The sequence below is a fragment of the Vigna unguiculata genome, chromosome 9 (genome assembly GCF_004118075.2).
Source record: "Vigna unguiculata cultivar IT97K-499-35 chromosome 9, ASM411807v1, whole genome shotgun sequence".
NCBI classification, from domain to species: Eukaryota; Viridiplantae; Streptophyta; class Magnoliopsida; order Fabales; family Fabaceae; genus Vigna; species Vigna unguiculata.
The window spans coordinates 2417869-2436712 of record NC_040287.1 but is presented as its reverse complement, the minus strand read 5'-3'; the positions used below and the strand labels follow the sequence as shown (position 1 = coordinate 2436712).

At 26.3% G+C, this 18844-nt stretch overlaps 3 protein-coding genes across 3 annotated transcripts; all 3 read left to right on the top strand.

The window, feature by feature from the left end:
• Positions 1-2730: 2730 nt before the first annotated feature.
• Positions 2731-3539, top strand: LOC114164790 (pectinesterase inhibitor-like). Its single transcript, XM_028049553.1, has one exon. It carries the CDS (start codon positions 2802-2804, stop codon positions 3360-3362), a length of 561 nt encoding a protein of 186 aa, XP_027905354.1. The 5' UTR covers positions 2731-2801; the 3' UTR covers positions 3363-3539.
• A 3544-nt stretch (positions 3540-7083) lies between these two features.
• LOC114164802 (pectinesterase inhibitor-like) lies at positions 7084-7884 on the top strand. Its single transcript, XM_028049570.1, has one exon. The coding sequence runs from the start codon at positions 7150-7152 to the stop codon at positions 7708-7710; it is 561 nt and encodes a 186-aa protein (XP_027905371.1). The 5' UTR covers positions 7084-7149; the 3' UTR covers positions 7711-7884.
• Positions 7885-12493: 4609 nt separating this feature from the next.
• Positions 12494-13314, top strand: LOC114164767 (pectinesterase inhibitor-like). The gene has a single exon (XM_028049528.1). It carries the CDS (start codon positions 12577-12579, stop codon positions 13135-13137), a length of 561 nt encoding a protein of 186 aa, XP_027905329.1. The 5' UTR covers positions 12494-12576; the 3' UTR covers positions 13138-13314.
• The last annotated feature ends 5530 nt before the right edge of the window (positions 13315-18844 follow it).

The following is an 18844-nucleotide window of genomic DNA, read 5'->3' as shown; positions in this document are numbered from 1 at the left end:
AATAAATAAGGAGAAATTAAATTATGGATAGGATGCATGAAATCAAATAAAAAGACAAATGCTCAGTTTCATTATTGGACACTGTGTTTTTTCTGCCATTATATTATATTATTATTATTACTCTGTGTATCTATATTTTTTAAATTTTAAGAATAATCGTTTGAAAATAATAATAAAAAGTATATAAATATTAAAATATAAACTACAAATATAATAAAAAAATATATATGATAGGTTTTTTAAAATAAATATAATGATTATTATAAAAAATTAGTTAACAATAAATTTGAATTATGAACTATGTAAAAGAGAAAATTATTTTTATATATTAACATAGATTATTATTATTAGGATAATTACATTTTTTTTAACATTAAAAACATTACTTACCGGTACAAAATGTCTTATGTTATCATTATTATTTATTGTAATAAATACAAATAATTTTTTTTGTTATTCAAAGATAATTTTGTGCCCCGTTGATCAAGATTCAACATAAATCGAGTGACAATTTTCAGGTCAATTAACCTAGATTTGATGTAGAATCTTAACTTTTAAGTAAGATATAAGATTTGTCATATAATGAAAATTAATAAATACACAATAATACTTTTTTAGGATTCATAAATAATTACGTGTCTGTTAATAACAACTTTTAAGTAGATGGACTTATAGATTTGAAGTAAAATGTTAACTTTTAAATCAATTGATATTTTTTTAAGTAAATTTATGGTTGAATATTTTAGTAAATATTTTCACTATTCTTTGTGTCCTTTTTATTAGGCTAAATACCAAATTTCACTTTACACTGAAATTTCCTATCAGATGATATTCTGATCGAACAACATATTGTGTTTTCTAGATTAACGTTTCATATTGAAATTTTAAGTAGTGTCTCAATTTTTAGCAAATTTAGAGTAGCACACTGGTTTCTACGTTAATCTGATCAACTTAAAATAAAGATAATATGTAATTAAATTAATATGCTAATTAACATAGATATCCAATTATATTTTTCATTGTCGGTATAGTATGAAATCATTTTGTTTTTATCTTTTAAAATTATGATTAGAAATAATGAGTCTCTTCTTAAATAGTTAATAATCCACTAATAATTTTATTTTATATATATATATATATATATATATATATATAAATATATAAATATATATATATATATATATATATATATATATAAAGTGTATGATATTCATTCACTTATTCCTTTGGCGTATTAAGTGTCCAGAATTAAAATTAAAAATAAATTGTTAATTAACATAATAATTATTGTGTAAATGAATATTTAACTTTTTTGATGAAATATTATGCGGACACTATATGTAATATTAACAACTCAATTGAGTTATTTCAATTATCAAACTCATTTATATATGTCTATCATCAATGTAAATAAATTAATATATGAGATGTATTAATATTCAAAAAATAAATAAATATCTACAACAATATATAAAGAGATTCCCTCTTTTGTGTTCACATTTCAAAATACCAATTTTACCCTTTAAAATATAATTATTTATAAAATTTTTGAAAATTGACCGTTATTTTTACAAATTCTATTATGAAATCGTCTATCTCTGTTGTTTTCTTTCACTCTACTTATCAACCGTTATTCTCTCATCTTTTCTGATATATTTCACTTTATTTTTAATAAATATAATTTTATTTTATATATTATAACTTAACAACATTACATTATCATCGCCTACTAATATAATATCAAGTATATTTACAAAATACGTACACACAGACGCGACAACATCTATGTGTACACTAGTGTATATATATATATATATATATAATGAACGCTATATATGTATATTATTCATAAAAATGCTACGATAAATATAATTTAAAGTAAAATTATAAAAAAATCTTGTTTCTTATTACAATAACCTGATAATGAATAAATAAAATATAATAAAAAATCATCAAATAAATATTATATTAAGTAATAAAAAACTTTATTATAAAACTAAAACCGATTACATAATAATTATATCATAAACAACACAAACCTTGTTGCCATACCAAAAATATGACTTCATGACCCTTTTTCTATATAATAAAAATATATAACAGTGTTTCTAAAACTATAAACAAATATCGTCAACCCTCACCAGTATTATATATGCTTTCTATTTATAGTCTATACTTTAAATATATTCTTGTTATATTTTAAAGATTTAATACTTTATAATTTATATCTATGGTTATATCGTGCTTCCGAGTACTTTCATCCATTGAATTTTCTATATATGGAATCACTTATTCAATTTGACATCATTCACTATTATTTACTTTTAGATATGGTTAAAGGCATGAAGAGATACATTTTTAAGTATTTATTTACCATATTGAACATGAAAGTAACACAAATTAAAATTAGATATATACGATACATTTGAATATATCAACTAAATTTATTTTAAAATAAATTTGATTTTCATAAAGTGTGTGTGAAACAGAATAAGATATAATATTTTCCACACTTTAACGAAAAGGAAAATGCGTTTTATACGTGATATGGGTCAATGTAGTTGCAGAAGTTCATTAAAAAAACCGAAAAAAGAGAGAGGAACACGTAATAATAACCACACAAAAGAAATATAGTTAAATTAAGCATCGAACAAACAATAACTTCTTAATTAGGTATGAAGAATTGAGGAGACACTACTATAAATCCTTGCGCTAGGCTCCGTAATTCTTCGTCCTCGTTTGGAACACACAAAACCAAATCCCAGAAGAAGAAAATCTTTAACTTTCGTTCCAAACACAAAATGGAACACTCTTTAAAATTTTTCTGGGGGATGGTTTTGTGCATAGTTGCAATGGCACACCAGACCATAGCACTTGAAACACTCGAAACTCTTAAAGGACAAAGTTTAATTCAAAAGGTATGCACATTTTCTGCAACTAGAAACCTCTGCATTGAGGTTCTCTCTTCGGATCCTTACAAAAGTCCTAATGCAAACTTGAGAGATTTGGCAATCATTTCCCTTAGGGTTGCTGCCACCAATGCTTCTGGGATCCTCGGCGAAACAAAAATTTTGATCGACGATGATAAGCTCAGTCCTGATGTCCAACAAGGTTTGTCTGATTGCAAAGAGACCATTTTGGACGCAGAGAGCCAGTTGGAGGACTCCATTGCCGCTATCATGGTTGATTCCAAAGCTGAAACACAACTTTGGCTCAAAGCTGCCTTGGCTGCAATTGATACATGCGATGCCTCCATCCCTGGCGACGACGACATTCTCTCCATTGAAAGTGTCGCCTTCCGCAAGCTCTGCAACATTGCCATCACCGTTACCAAGCTCCTTCTTAATCCCATCAAACTCTAAAACCCTTTGCTTCTGCTGCTTTTGCTGTGCATGCATCCATCTCTGTAACTCATTTCTTCATCTTTTGCATCAAAATCTTAAACTGCATGTTGTTGCCCTACTTTTTCTTTCTTTATCTTCTTTGTGCTACAACATGAAGGCATTCTTCAACAGATAAATAAATAAGAGTGTTTCAGAAATTACACAAAACGTTTCCTTCTTCTCTCCTTAACTTTACTTTTTCATACTTTTACAGTGATACTAATAGATACACAATGATATTGGAAAAATACCATCTTTTAATTTTAACAAGGAAAATTTATTATCGTATAACTGTCAACCCTTCTTTCATGATAACATATTTTTTCTTAAGATGGCGAAATAATATAATTAATATATTGAGTAGTCACACGTGCATGTCTTGATAATTTGGAAATCAATAGATTGAAATTATTATAAATAAGAGTGTGTGTCTAAGTTAGGGAAATTTGTAAAAAGGGGTCCCTTTGACCAAAATTTTGTAGAAAAAGGTCCTTTGAAAATTTATTTGCAAAACTTGGTCGTTTCGTCAGGGGGAAGGACGACTTTAAAAGTGAAGTCGTCCTCCCAAAGGCCGGTTTCAGCTTTTTTTTTTTTTTTTTTAAAAATGGAAGTCGTCCGGCTGAAGGCCGGTTTTTGCTTTTGCGTTAGTGAAGTCGTCTTTGCGGATGACGACTTCATTTTAGTTTTTTTTTTTAAAAACAGTAAATGGTAATAAATGGAAATAAAAATAGAAATAAACTTTAATATATTTTTTAAATGATTAAAAATTAAAATACAATAATTTAGTAACTTAAAAATAATGAAACAGTCATCTATGTCCTCCGGTTCCACATGTTGGTCTTCTTCTAGGTCTGTTGGGACGTGTTACGAGTTGTTGTTGTGGTTCTTCATCGTCATCTTCATCTTGATGACTTTGGACATTTTGAGGAATTTGTGGTGATTGGGAAGGCATTGGCGGAGGATAGAATGGCATTGATGATGAAGATCATGTTCGACTGCCTTGTCATCACGTAATAGCTGTTTGCTCTTTCGCACATATAGACCTAACCACATACATTCACCAGACCCAAACATGCGTCGTAGGGTAAGGGGAAGACCACCAACTAATAGAATCCATAATGAGATGGATGAACCAAATCCAAACAGACGAAGCAAATGTTCATATTGTAGAAATGAAGGACATCATAGGGGCAACTGTCCCTACCGTCAGTAATTTATCACTTTATCCAATTTTCATGTAACTTTTATTATATTATTTTCATTATGTAATTTTTATTATGTATTGGTTGCGATTTTTTATTATGTTATTTTTATTATATGATGTATTTTTTTAAATTAATTTATTATTAATAAAAGAATACCAACAAATTAAATATACTATACAAAAATTTAAGAAATGTAAATGATTGAAAAAACTGAAAATTAAAAATTTATAAATCATAAAATAAAACTGCAACGAAAAAAAAAAAAAAACAACAACTGAAACCGGCCTCCTGCCGAACGACTTCATCTTAGAAACCGGCCGGAGGCCGGACGACTTCATTAAAAAAAAAAAAAAAAAAAAAAAGGAAACCGGCCTTTGGGAGGACGACTTCACCTTAATGTCGTCCTCCCGCCGGACGACACGACCCATTTTTGCAAATTTTTTTGAAACAGACCCCATTTTACAAATAAACCTTGAAAAAGACCCCTTTTTACAAATTTCCCGTCTAAGTTATGACTATACATAAATACTTTGCAAGATTTTACTATTTTTAACTCACTTTATTAATCACATGAATATTTTACTATATAAATATTACTATTCGGAGATTTTACTATTATATATGGATTAGCAAATAAATAAGGAGAAATTAAATTATGGATAGGATGCATGAAATAAAATAAAAAGACAAATGCTCAGTTTCATTATTGGACACTGTGTTTAAGTTTTCTGTCATTATATTATATTATATTATTATTACTCTGTGTATCTATATTTTTTAAATTTTAAGAATAAGTGTTTGAAAATAATAATAAAAAGTATATAAATATTAACATATAAACTACAAATATAATAAAAAAATATCTATGACAGTTTTTAAAAAATAAATATAATAATTACTATTAAAAATCAGTTAACAATAAATTTAAATTATGAATAATGTACGTAAAAGAGAAAATTCTTTATATATATTAACATAGAATATTATTATTAGGATAATTACATTATTTTAAACATTAAAAACATTACTTACCGGTACAAAATGTCTTATGTTATCATTATTATATATTGTAATAAATACAAATAATTTTTTTTTTGTAATTCAAAGATAATTTTGTGCCCCGTTGATCAAGATTCAACATAAATCGAGTGACAATTTTAAGGTCAATTAACCTAGATTTGATGTAGAATGTTAACTTTTAAGTAAGATATAAGATTTGTCATATAATGAAAATTAATAAATACACAATAATACTTTTTTAGGATTCATAAATAATTACGTGTCTGTTAATAACAACTTTTATAAGTAGATGGACTTATAGATTTGAAGTAAAATGTTAACTTTTAAATCAATTGATATTTTTTTAAGTAAATTTATGGTTGAATATTTTAGTAAATATTTTCACTATTCTTTGTGTCCTTTTTATTAGGCTAAATACCAAATTTCACTTTACACTGAAATTTTCCTAACAGCTGACATTCTGATCAAACAATATATTGTGTTTTCTCGATTATCGCTTCACATTGAAATTTTAAGGAGCATGTCAATTTGGATTCTTTTTAAAATGTTTCAAGTGTGTCTTAACTGGTATATCACATGTCAATGTAGTTTTTTTTTAAAGAAAAACAAATTACAACAAGTCGTGTCATGTGTGGTATCATGTGTAGGGATGTCAAAATGGACAAGGTTCACCGAGCCGGGCCGCCAGCCCGCAAAAAAAAAATGGGTCGGATTGGAATTTTCACTCCGCCAGCCTACTGTAACTCGGCATGTCTGGCCCGCCAGTTTAGCGGGCCAAAACGCGCCAACCTATTTTTTAATTTTTTTAATTTTTTTAAATTTTTTTATGTTTAAAATTAAAAGTAATTAAAAATTCTATTTTTTTATATTATATAAATAAATTTATACATATATATATATATATATAATAGATTTATAAACAAAAATTTATAAAAAGTTAAAAAAATTTAAAAAAGAAATTAAAAAAAAGCAGACCAGCCCGCGGGTCAGCTCGTCCTAAAACGGGATAAGTTACAATATGTAACTCGATTTTGGGTGGCGGGCCAGTCCGGCCCCGCACGTTTTTGGCGGGCCACTGACGGGCCGGGCTAAAACGGGCCAAGCTGGCCCGTTTTGCCACCCCTAGTCATGTGTCAGTCACAACCAAATGTTATGTCTTGGTTTCAATTTTGTCTTCACATCTTCAATTCAATTTAATCTTCACATATTTCTTTCTCATTCAATTTAGTATTCAATTTAATCTTCACATATTTCTTTCTCATTCAATTTAGTTGCAATTTTTTTTCTTCAAAATATTGTAGTTGCAGAAATTCATTAAAGAAGCCGAAAAAAGAGAGAGGAATACGTAATAATAACCACACAAAACAAATATAGTTAAATTAAGAATTGAACAAACAATAATTTCTTAATTAGGTATGAAGAATTGAGGAGACATTACTATAAATCTTTGCCCTAGGCTCAGTAATTCCTCGTCCTGGTTCGGAACACACAAAACCAAACCCCAGAAGAAGAAAAACTTTAAGTTTCATTCCAAACACAAAATGGAACACTCTTTAAAATTCTTCTGGGTGTTGGTTTTGTGCACAGTTGCAATGGCACACCAGACAATAGCACTTGAAACACTCGAAACTCTTCAAGGCAAAAGTTTAATTCAAAAGGTATGCACATTTTCTGCAACCAGAAACCTCTGCATTGAGGTTCTTTCTTCGGATCCTTACAGAAGCCCTAACGCAAACCTGAGAGACTTGACAATCATTTCTCTTAGGGTTGCTGCCACCAATGCTTCTGGGATCCTCGGCGAAACCAACATTTTGATCGACGACAATAAAATCAGTCCTGATGTCCAACAAGGTTTGTCTAATTGCAAGAAGACCATTTTGAATGCAGAGAGCCAGATGGAGGACTCCATTGACGCTCTCAAGGTTGATTCCAAAGGGGAAATACAACTTTGGCTCAAAGCTGCCTTGGCTGCAATCGACACCTGCAATGCCTCCATTCCTGGCGATGACGACATTCTTTCCGTTGAAATCGTTGCCTTCCACAAGTTATGCAACATTGCCATCACCGTTACCAATCTCCTTCTTAATCCCATCAAACTCTAAAACCCTTCGCTTCTGCTGTTTTTGCGGTGCATGCATCCATCTCTGTAACTCTTTTCTTCATCTTTTGCATCAAAATCTTAAACTGCATGTTGTTGCCCTACTTTTTCTTTCTTTCTCTTCTTTGTGCTACAACATGAAGGCATTCTTCAACAGATAAATAAATAAGAGTGTTTCAGAAATTACACAAAACGTTTCCTTCTTCTCTCCTTAACTTTACTTTTTCATACTTTTACAGTGATGATACTAATAGATACACAGTGGTATTGGAAAAGTACCAATTTTTAATTTTAACAACAAAAATTTATTATCGTATAACTGTCGATCCTTCTTTCATGATAACATATTTTTTCTTAAGATGGCGAAATAATATAATTAATATATTGAGTAGTCACACGTGCATTTCTTGATAATTTTGAAATCAATAGATTGAAATTATTATAAATAAGAGTGTGTATCGAAGTTATGACTATACATAAATACTTTGCCATATTTTACTATTTTTAACTCACTTTATTAATCACATGAATATTTTACTATATAAATATTGCTATTCGGAGATTTTACTATATATGGATTAGCAAATAAATAAGGAGAAATTAAATTATGGATAGATGCATGAAATCAAATAAAAAGACAAATGCTCAGTTTCATTATTGGACACTGTGTTTAAGTTTTCTGCCATTATATTATATTTTGTTATTATTATTACTCTGTGTATCTATAGTTTTTAAATTTTGAGAATGAGTGTTTGAAAATAATAATAAAAAGTATATAAATATTAACATATAAACTACAAATATAATAAAAAATATCTATGACAGTTTTTAAAAAATAAATATAATAATTATTATAAAAAATCAGTTAATAACAACTTCTAAGTAGATGGACTTATAGATTTGAGGTAAAATGTTAACTTTTATATCAATTGATATTTTTTTAAGTAAATTTATGGTTGAATATTTTAGTAAATATTTTCACTATTCTTTGTGACCTTTTTATTAGGCTAAATACCAAATTTCACTTTACACTGAAATTTTCCTAACAGATGACATTTTGATGAAACAACATATTGTGTTTTCTCGATTAACGCTTGAGTTTGAAATTTCGAGGAGTATGTCAATTTGGTTTCTTTTTAAAACGTTTCAATTGTGTCATAACTCGTATAAAAATGTTATAATTATGCCATTTAAAAAATATTAACAGCAAATTACATGTTAGTGTAGTTTTTTTAAATATAAACAAATTACCATATGTCTAGTCATGTGTCGGTCACAGCCAAATATTATGTCTTGGTTTCAATTTCTTCTTCACATTTTCGTTTCAATTTAGTTTTCACATATTTCTTTTTCATTCAATTTAGTTATAATTTTTTTTTCTTCAAAATAATAACAATAATTGACCATTTCCAAATTCAAACTAAATTTATTATTTGGATAAATGTTATACTACTATTGTTTTTTTATTAAAAATGATCTTTTAACAGATTACATTTTTTCTAATTATTAACCCATGTTTTGTCAAAATTTTAAAATAATAATCCGTACTTAATTTTGTTAGTCATTTTTAATAAAAAACTAGTATACTGACTCGTGCATACGCAGGGATAGTGATGTCAACGGGGCGGGTAGGGTACGGGTAGTAGCTCCCTCGTACCCTACCCGTTGGATAAATATTCGCCCCGTACCCATACCCATATAAACTACAAATATAATAAAAAATATCTATGACAGTTTTTTAAAAATAAATATAATAATTATTATAAAAAATCAGTTAATAACAACTTCTAAGTAGATGGACTTATAGATTTGAGGTAAAATGTTAACTTTTATATCAATTGATATTTTTTTAAGTAAATTTATGGTTGAATATTTTAGTAAATATTTTCACTATTCTTTGTGACCTTTTTATTAGGCTAAATACCACTGTGTTGAACATTTTGGAGAAATTATACACTTTGTGTTTCAACCTTTTGTGAGAGCATTCCTCCTTAGGGAGTGGAGTTCTTTCAAGCCTTATCTTGCCTTGGCAAGTGGCGGCATACACCACTCATCTTCAAGGTTGCCATGGCTTCTTCTAGCCTAGCCTTGTAGTGGCGTGAATCCTCCATTCCTCCCATTTCCCTTGCTTTTCATTTTATGTTTCTTTACTCTTCTTGGTTTATATTGTTTCTATTATATGTTTTTCCTTTTGATTTCTTACTCCCCATCAATCCATTCTCCTCCTCTCTAGAACCTTGGAAAGGAACCTTCACATCTAGATAGCTTGCTATCTTAATGTCCAGTGGGGATTTCCTTGGTTTTCTTAATCAACTCACACCATATTCAATAATCTTAAAAAGGAACAAGATAATCCTTCATCACTTTCCAAATTCAAACTAAATTTATTATTTGTATAAATGTTATACTATTATTTTTTTTATTAAAAATGATGTTTTAACATATTACATTTTTTCTAATTATTAACCCATGTTTTGTCAAAATTTTAAAATAATAATCCGTACTTAATTTTGTTAGTCATTTTTAATAAAAATATTAGTATCATTTGTATAAATAATAAATTTGATCTCAAATTCGAGATAACATATTACATTTTCTTTAATTGTTAACATGTTATTAATAATGATTTTTTCCCTTACATTTTATATAAATATGATTACTTAATTTTATAAGTCGTTCATAATAAAAAAAAGGTTAAAATATTTTTTTGGTCCCAATTTTTGTTAAGTTTTTTCAAATTAGTCCTAATTTTGGTTTTGTGTTCAAATAGTCCCAATTTTCGTCAATTTTGTTCAATTGGGTCATTTTTTGCTAAGACCGTTTAAATCATGAACCGTGACTGCCACATGTCACTTCATGGTTTTTTTAAATTTTTTTGATTTTTTTTAAATGTACACGTGTCAATTCAGTAGCGTGCCACATGTCACTTCGTGGTTTTTTTTATTTTTTTATTTATTTTTGAATTTTTTTAAAATTTTTTTAAATGTCGACATGTCAACCCAGTAGCGTGCCATGTAGGTATGACAACGGGTCGGGTCGGACACGGATAGTGCCTACCCGCAACCCGACCCGCCAAAAAAAAATTTGTCCGCTACCCGCCGGGTATCCGCTTAAAAATTACCCGCAAAAAATTTTAAAACCCGCGGGTACTCGTGGATACCCGATACCCGCAAATATTTAAAAAAATATATATTTTATATAGTTTTTAATATAAAATTATAAAAATAAAATATAAATAAAATTAAATTTTAATTATAATTAAATTCGACATAATAAAATATACTGTTAATTTTAATTTTAATTAAATTTAACTTAATAAAATATAATTTTAATTTTTTGCGGGTAACGGATAACAGGTACCCGCGGGTACGGATAGTATGATACCCGTACCCGACCCGTTTATAAGTGGGTATTAAAATACCCGCTACCCGTGGATAATAAATACCCGCGGGTAGTAATTGTCCATCGCGGATTTTATCCGCAGATATCCGCCGGCGCGGATATTTTTGCCATCCCTAGTGCCACGTGTCAACGTCAATGTTCTATATTCAATTTGGTCCTTATATTTGTTATTTTTGTTCAATTTAGTCCCAATTTTGTTTAAAATTGACCAATTTTGTCCTTATCGAAGATGTGACCAAATTTAATTTTTATATCAAAGTTATTGAATTTTAATATATTATATAAAAATATTTAATAAAAAAATGTTAATTTTAATATAAAAATTAAATTTGGTTTTAATTTGGAGAGGGACCAAATTGGTTAATGTTAACAAAAATTGGGACCTAATTGAAAAACAATAACAAATATAGGGACCAAATTGAATATAGAACATTGACTTTGACACATGGCACGCTACTGGGTTGATATGTGGGCATTTATAAAAATTTAAAAAAAATTCAAATAAAAAATAGAAAAATTCAAAAAAACCACAAAGTAACATGTGGTACGCTACTGTTCATTGCTGTTAATGATTTAAACGGTGTTAGCAAAAAGGACCCAATTGAAAAAAATTGACGAAAATTGAAACTTATTTGAACACAAAACCAAAATTAGGACTTATTTAAAAAAAACATGACGAAAATTGAGACCAAAAAAGTATTTTAACCTAAAAAAAATAATAGTATAACATTTATACAAGTAATAAATTTGGTTTCAAATTGGAAAGATAAATATTTTTTAAAAAAAAAGACTACATTGAAATAAAGGGACATATGTGGGTACTAAATTGAATTAAAGAAAGAAACATATATGTGGATTAAATATAAACCAAGACCATGACAATTGTCATTGACACAGACACGTGATATTCTCTTGTCGTGACACTAACAATGCCATGTGTCACTCATAGTGTCACGTGTCACACTATAAACCTAACATGTGACAATTTAAAAAAAAAAAAACCTCACTAGTATTATATGTTTTCTATTTATAGTCTATACTTTAAATATATTCTTGTTAAATTTTAAAGATTTGATACTTTATAATTTACATTTATGGTTATATCCTACTCCCCAATACTTTCATCCATTGAATTTTCTATATATGGAATATAATATTTTACACACGTTAACGGAATGGAAAATGCTTTTCATACGTGATATGGATCAATGTAGTTGCAGAAGTTCATTAAAGAACCCGAAAAAAGAGAGAGGAACACGTAATAATAACCACACAAAACAAATATAGTTAAATTAAGCATCGAACAAACAATAACTTCTTAATTAGGTATAAAGAATTGAGGAGACACTATTATAAATCCTTGCCTAGGCTCAGTAATTCCTCGTCCTGGTTTGGAACACACAAAACCAAACCCCCAGAAGAAGAAAAACTTTAACTTTCGTTCCAAACACAAATTTTCAAACACAAAATGGAACACTCTTTAAAATTCTTTTGGGGGATGGTTTTGTGCATAGTTGCAATGGCTCACCAGACCATAGCACTTGAAACACTCGAAACTCTTAAAGGACAGAGTTTAATTCAAAAGGTATGCACATTTTCTGCAACCAGAAACCTCTGCATTGAGGTTCTCTCTTCGGATCCTTACAAAAGTCCTAATGCAAACTTGAGAGATTTGGCAATCATTTCCCTTAGGGTTGCTGCCACCAATGCTTCTGGGATCCTCGGCGAAACAAAAATTTTGATCGACGATGATAAGCTCAGTCCTGATGTCCAACAAGGTTTGTCTGATTGCAAAGAGACCATTTTGGACGCAGAGAGCCAGTTGGAGGACTCCATTGCCGCTATCATGGTTGATTCCAAAGCTGAAACACAACTTTGGCTCAAAGCTGCCTTGGCTGCAATTGATACATGCGATGCCTCCATCCCTGGCGACGACGACATTCTCTCCATTGAAAGTGTCGCCTTCCGCAAGCTCTGCAACATTGCCATCACCGTTACCAAGCTCCTTCTTAATCCCATCAAACTCTAAAACCCTTTGCTTCTGCTGCTTTTGCTGTGCATGCATCCATCTCTGTAACTCTTTTCTTCATCTTTTGCATCAAAATCTTAAACTGCATGTTGTTGCCCTACTTTTTCTTTCTTTATCTTCTTTGTGCTACAACATGAAGGCATTCTTCAACAGATAAATAAATAAGAGTGTTTCAGAAATTACACAAAACGTTTCCTTTTTCTCTCCTTAACTTTACTTTTTCATACTTTTTCAGTGGTGATACTAATAGATACAGTGATATTGGAAAAATACTAATTTATTATCGTATAACTGTCAACCCTTCTTTCATGATAACATATTTTTTCTTAAGATGGCGAAATAATATAATTAATATATTGAGTAGTCACACGTGCATGTTTTGATAATTTGGAAATCAATAGATTGAAATTATTATAAACAAGAGTGTGTGTCTAAGTTATAACTATACATAAATACTTTGCCAGATTTTACTATTTTTAACTCACTTTATAAATCACATGAATATTTTACTATATAAATATTACTATTCGGAGATTTTACTATATATGGATTAGCAAATAAATAAGGAGAAATTAAATTATGGATAGGATGCATGAAATCAAATAAAAAGACAAATGCTCAGTTTCATTATTGGACACTGTGTTTTTTCTGCCATTATATTATATTATTATTATTACTCTGTGTATCTATATTTTTTAAATTTTAAGAATAATTGTTTGAAAATAATAATAAAAAGTATATAAATATTAAAATATAAACTACAAATATAATAAAAAAATATATATGATAGGTTTTTTTAAAATAAATTTAATGATTATTATAAAAAATTAGTTAACAATAAATTTGAATTATGAACTATGTAAAAGAGAAAATTATTTTTATATATTAACATAGATTATTATTATTAGGATAATTAGATTTTTTTTAACATTAAAAACATTACTTACCGGTACAAAATGTCTTATGTTATCATTATTATTTATTGTAATAAATACAAATAATTTTTTTTGTTATTCAAAGATAATTTTGTGCCCCGTTGATCAAGATTCAACATAAATCGAGTGACAATTTTCAGGTCAATTAACCTAGATTTGATGTAGAATGTTAACTTTTAAGTAAGATATAAGATTTGTCATATAATGAAAATTAATAAATACACAATAATACTTTTTTAGGATTCATAAATAATTACGTGTCTGTTAATAACAACTTTTAAGTAGATGGACTTATAGATTTGAAGTAAAATGTTAACTTTTAAATCAATTGATATTTTTTTAAGTAAATTTATGGTTGAATATTTTAGTAAATATTTTCACTATTCTTTGTGTCCTTTTTATTAGGCTAAATACCAAATTTCACTGTACACTGAAATTTTCCTAACAGCTGACATTCTGATCAAACAACATTGATTAACGTTTCACATTGGAATTTTAAGTAGTTTGTGAATTTGGTCTCTTTTAAAAACATTTTAATTGTGTCTTAATTCTTAAAAAGAATATTTGAATTAAGTCATTTAAAAAAGAAAAATACTAACAATATTAACGGACATATCACATGTCAATGTAAGTTCTTTTTAAAGAAAAAAATTACCACGTGTAATGTCACATGTAAGTGACGGTCAAATATTATGTCTCAATTTCAATTTCTTTTGTACATATATCTTTTCGATTTAATTTAGTCTACACATATTTTTTTCTCATTCAATTTTGTCATAATTTTTTTCTTCAAAATAATAATAATTGACCTTCTCCAAATTCAAAATAAATTTATTATTTGTATATATGTTATGCTATTAATTTTTTTTATTAAAAATGACGTTTTAATATATTAAATTTTTTTTAATTGTTAACCCATGTTTTCTTAAATTTTAAAATAATAATATGTACCTAATTTTGTTAGCTATTTTTAATAAAAAATATCAGTATAACATTTATATAAATAAAAAAATTGATCTAAAATTCAAGATAACATATATTACATTTTCTTTAATTGTTAACATATTAATAATGACTTTTTCCCTTACATTTTATATAAATATGAGTACTTGATTTGATTTTATAAGTCGTTTCTAATAGAAAAAATAATAGTATAACATTTATAAAAGTAATAAATTTGGTTTTAAATTGGAGATAGACAATATTGTTCTATTTTAAAAGAAAAATATATTACATTTAAATAAAGGGACATATGTGGGTACTAACTTGAATTAAAGAAACATATACGTAGACTAAATTGAAATCAAGACAATGACACTTGTTATTGACATTGACATGTGACATTCTCTTACCATGTGACACTAATAATAACGTAGTGTCATGTGTCACACCAGAAACCTAACATTTGTCAGTTAAAAAAAAAACACATATTGACACATTTTTTCTTAAATGATTTAATTAAGACATTTTTTTCAAGAATTAAGACGCAATTGAAGTCGGAGCCAAATTCTCCATCAAAATAGCCAATTTGAGCAATTAACCTTAGCTTATACTATTAAATGAGATGTTACACTAAGAATATTATTTGGTAAGTTGTATGTTATTTATATCTATATATAAATAGAATTATTCCCTGTACATATATGTTTTAGTCAATTACATTTCTTAAGTAACTATTATTTTAAATTAAAATAATTAAAATTTTATTTTTATCTTTTAAATAATTATTAATTTAAATTTAATTATTTTTTCAATTAAAATAATTATTTTATCATTTGTTTAAATTTACTTATTTTTTAAATTAAATTAATAATCCCCAATAAAAAAAAAGAAGAAGATACACATACACCATTAGTTATAAATAAAGATAAATGTTATGGATAAAGGTTATTCTTAACTTTCCTTAGGAATATAGTTACTTGTTATATTTATGTTTATGTTAAAAGCATTTTTACTAACTCTTGAAAATTAATAAATATTAAAATAATGGTTGTGAGATGTATTTTTTTCCAATAATTGAAACATATCAATAAATTCATTTTAGTATAAATGTGTAAATTAATTCAAATTTTAATGAAAAATAGTTAAAAAACAATAATTAAATTCAATTTTAAAATCCACATATAAATAAATAAAATCAAAGCACAAGAATAAAAAAAAATAATAAAGATAAGATTTTGTGTCACTTCGTTGTTAAATAAATATTGAATTTGTTTTTTATTTCTTCAGATTTAAGTTTTCATAGTCCTTCAATTTTTTAAATAACTGAATATATATATATATATATATATATATATATATATATATATATATATATATATATATATATATATATATTAGTAGTTTAGTAATAAGGGTGTTATGTTTGTTGTTAATATAACTAAAAGCATTTATGCAAGTAATAACACATGTAACGAATGAAAATGAATTTATAAATTTGTTTACTTAAATATTTTTTTAATCCTTAGAATTTACGTAAAATTTTCTTTTAACCCCAAATTTAAAAATAATATTAGTTTAAAAACAATTTTTTTAATTGCTAAAGTCGAAAAATAAATTGACATCTTTATTTTTTTTTATACTGCACTAAAAACGCATGGCTGTGTTTTTCTATATGATAATAAAAAGTAATAAAATTATTATTATTATTATTATTATTGATATAATTATATAATTAATTTTTTGTATATTTTTTTAAGATACTTTTTTTATTTTAAATAATTATTTTAGTTTAAAAAATAATTAAATCGAAGAAATCGAAGAAAAAATGGTTAGATTTAAAAAATAAATTATTTAAAATTTAAACATGATAAAATAATTATTTTGATTTAAAAAATTACTTAAAAAATAAAATTGGAAACAAAATGAATACTAAAAGAAGGGATTTTTCTTATATAATAGTATAATGAAGAAGTCAACTTACTTGCTCACATTTGAGAAATAAGATTTATGACGATTTTCAATTTGAAAAGTTAAAAATATTCAATAATTTTCCTGAAAGAACATATGAGTTCTGGAAAGGGGTTGATTGAATTGAATGATGTTCTCAAATGTTTTTGCAATTAATTTTGAAAGACCAATATAAGTAGCCAGCCTGGTTCTATTGGTTGAAAAATCATTTTTAAAATGCTTTTGGTAAACTGTGTAATAATATAACAATGCAATATATACATATAATAGAAACAATCAAGATTTATTTTTATATTAATTATTTCAAACACAAAATTTCAATTTTTTTAAATAAATTTAAATTATTTGGATTTGGATTTGAATTTGAAGATGGATTTGGAAAATAGATTTGAGTGAATTTAAGAGAATGAGGTAAAAATGAGATTGTTTGGATTAAAAAAAATATGGTATAATTTGAGATGAAAGTTTATGTATGATAAATTAAAAGAAAATATTTTAACAAATAAAATTAGATAATTATCATTTTATCCTCGAGAAAAAATGTGATTTAAATTTAAATGTTATTAGTAGAAATTATGTTAAATAAAAATAAAATTATTACTTAAAGTTACAAAAATATAATTTATTGATGTTATTATTATTACATTATATTATTACTATATAAATTATTATTATAAACAAAAACAAATTTTTAAGTTAAAAATTATATATATATATATATATATATATATATATATATTAATATGATAAATTATATTTGGGTTGTATTTTATTAATTTTTTTCTTTTCGTCTGCTAATCGTGGTCACACATCATTGTAGATCAATCTCTTAAAACAAAGAGATCATAAAAGTTTTTAGGATTAAATATGTTTTAGTTTCTTTAACTTTTAGTGAAAATTAGAATTAGTCATTCTTCAAAACTTTGACCTAATTTTAGAAATACGTGAATACAATTCTTTTAACAAAATATTGTTAAGTTTACTTGACGTTTTATAATAGTATTTGAGTTGTTTATACCATTTGACACATTTCCACTTCAATAATAAATAAAAAATTGTAACAAAATAAACGTAAAATAAACTTGACAAAATTTACTTGAAAGAACTAAATTATACATTTTTAAATACCAATGACTAAATTAATTCAAAATCTTAAAAATAAACTAATTGTAATTTTGAAAAAAAAATTAAAATCAAAAACATATTTAAATCGACGTTTTAACTCGACGTTTTGTTATAATCAATTATATTCACTATAATCAATTAGATTCAGCAAATATTTTTACCGTCACTTATAATCCCTAACTATTATATTTAATTTTCTCTTTGATAAAACACACCTTTTTTTTTTTCACTTATTACAACTTACGTTAATTGTCATGTGAAGATTTTATAAGTTTTAATAATTATACTTACATTACGCAATTTAAAATTATATCTCAAATTTCATAATCCTATTTTAAACCTAATTTGAAATATGCTTCCGAATTACATGTTTTCGATCAAATTCAATCTGAAATAAATAATTATGGCTGTAACCAATACAATTATGTGCATATCTATTAACTTCAGCTACCGTAAAACCATTTGTTAAAAAAATGTCATTATTATCTATGCTTTAAAAAATGATCTAACTATAACTATTTCATATTTTAATAAAAAACTTCCCAATTTTTCTCGTCAAAATAAAACTTTCTATTTTAAATATTTATGAGGTCCAAATTGAAATTGATATTGTATTCACTAACACTCAATTTAAATATGGTAGGTCCCGATTTTAATTTTAAAATAGCTAAATTGCATATTTTATTAAACTTTTGGTATTCGATTAATTAATATATTAAATACCATTTATTTAAATA

Coding starts and splice junctions, on each gene's coding strand:
- LOC114164802 (XM_028049570.1), top strand. CDS start 7,150: ATGGAACACTCTTTAAAATTCTTCTGGGTGTTGGTTTTGTGCACAGTT.
- LOC114164767 (XM_028049528.1), top strand. CDS start 12,577: ATGGAACACTCTTTAAAATTCTTTTGGGGGATGGTTTTGTGCATAGTT.
- LOC114164790 (XM_028049553.1), top strand. CDS start 2,802: ATGGAACACTCTTTAAAATTTTTCTGGGGGATGGTTTTGTGCATAGTT.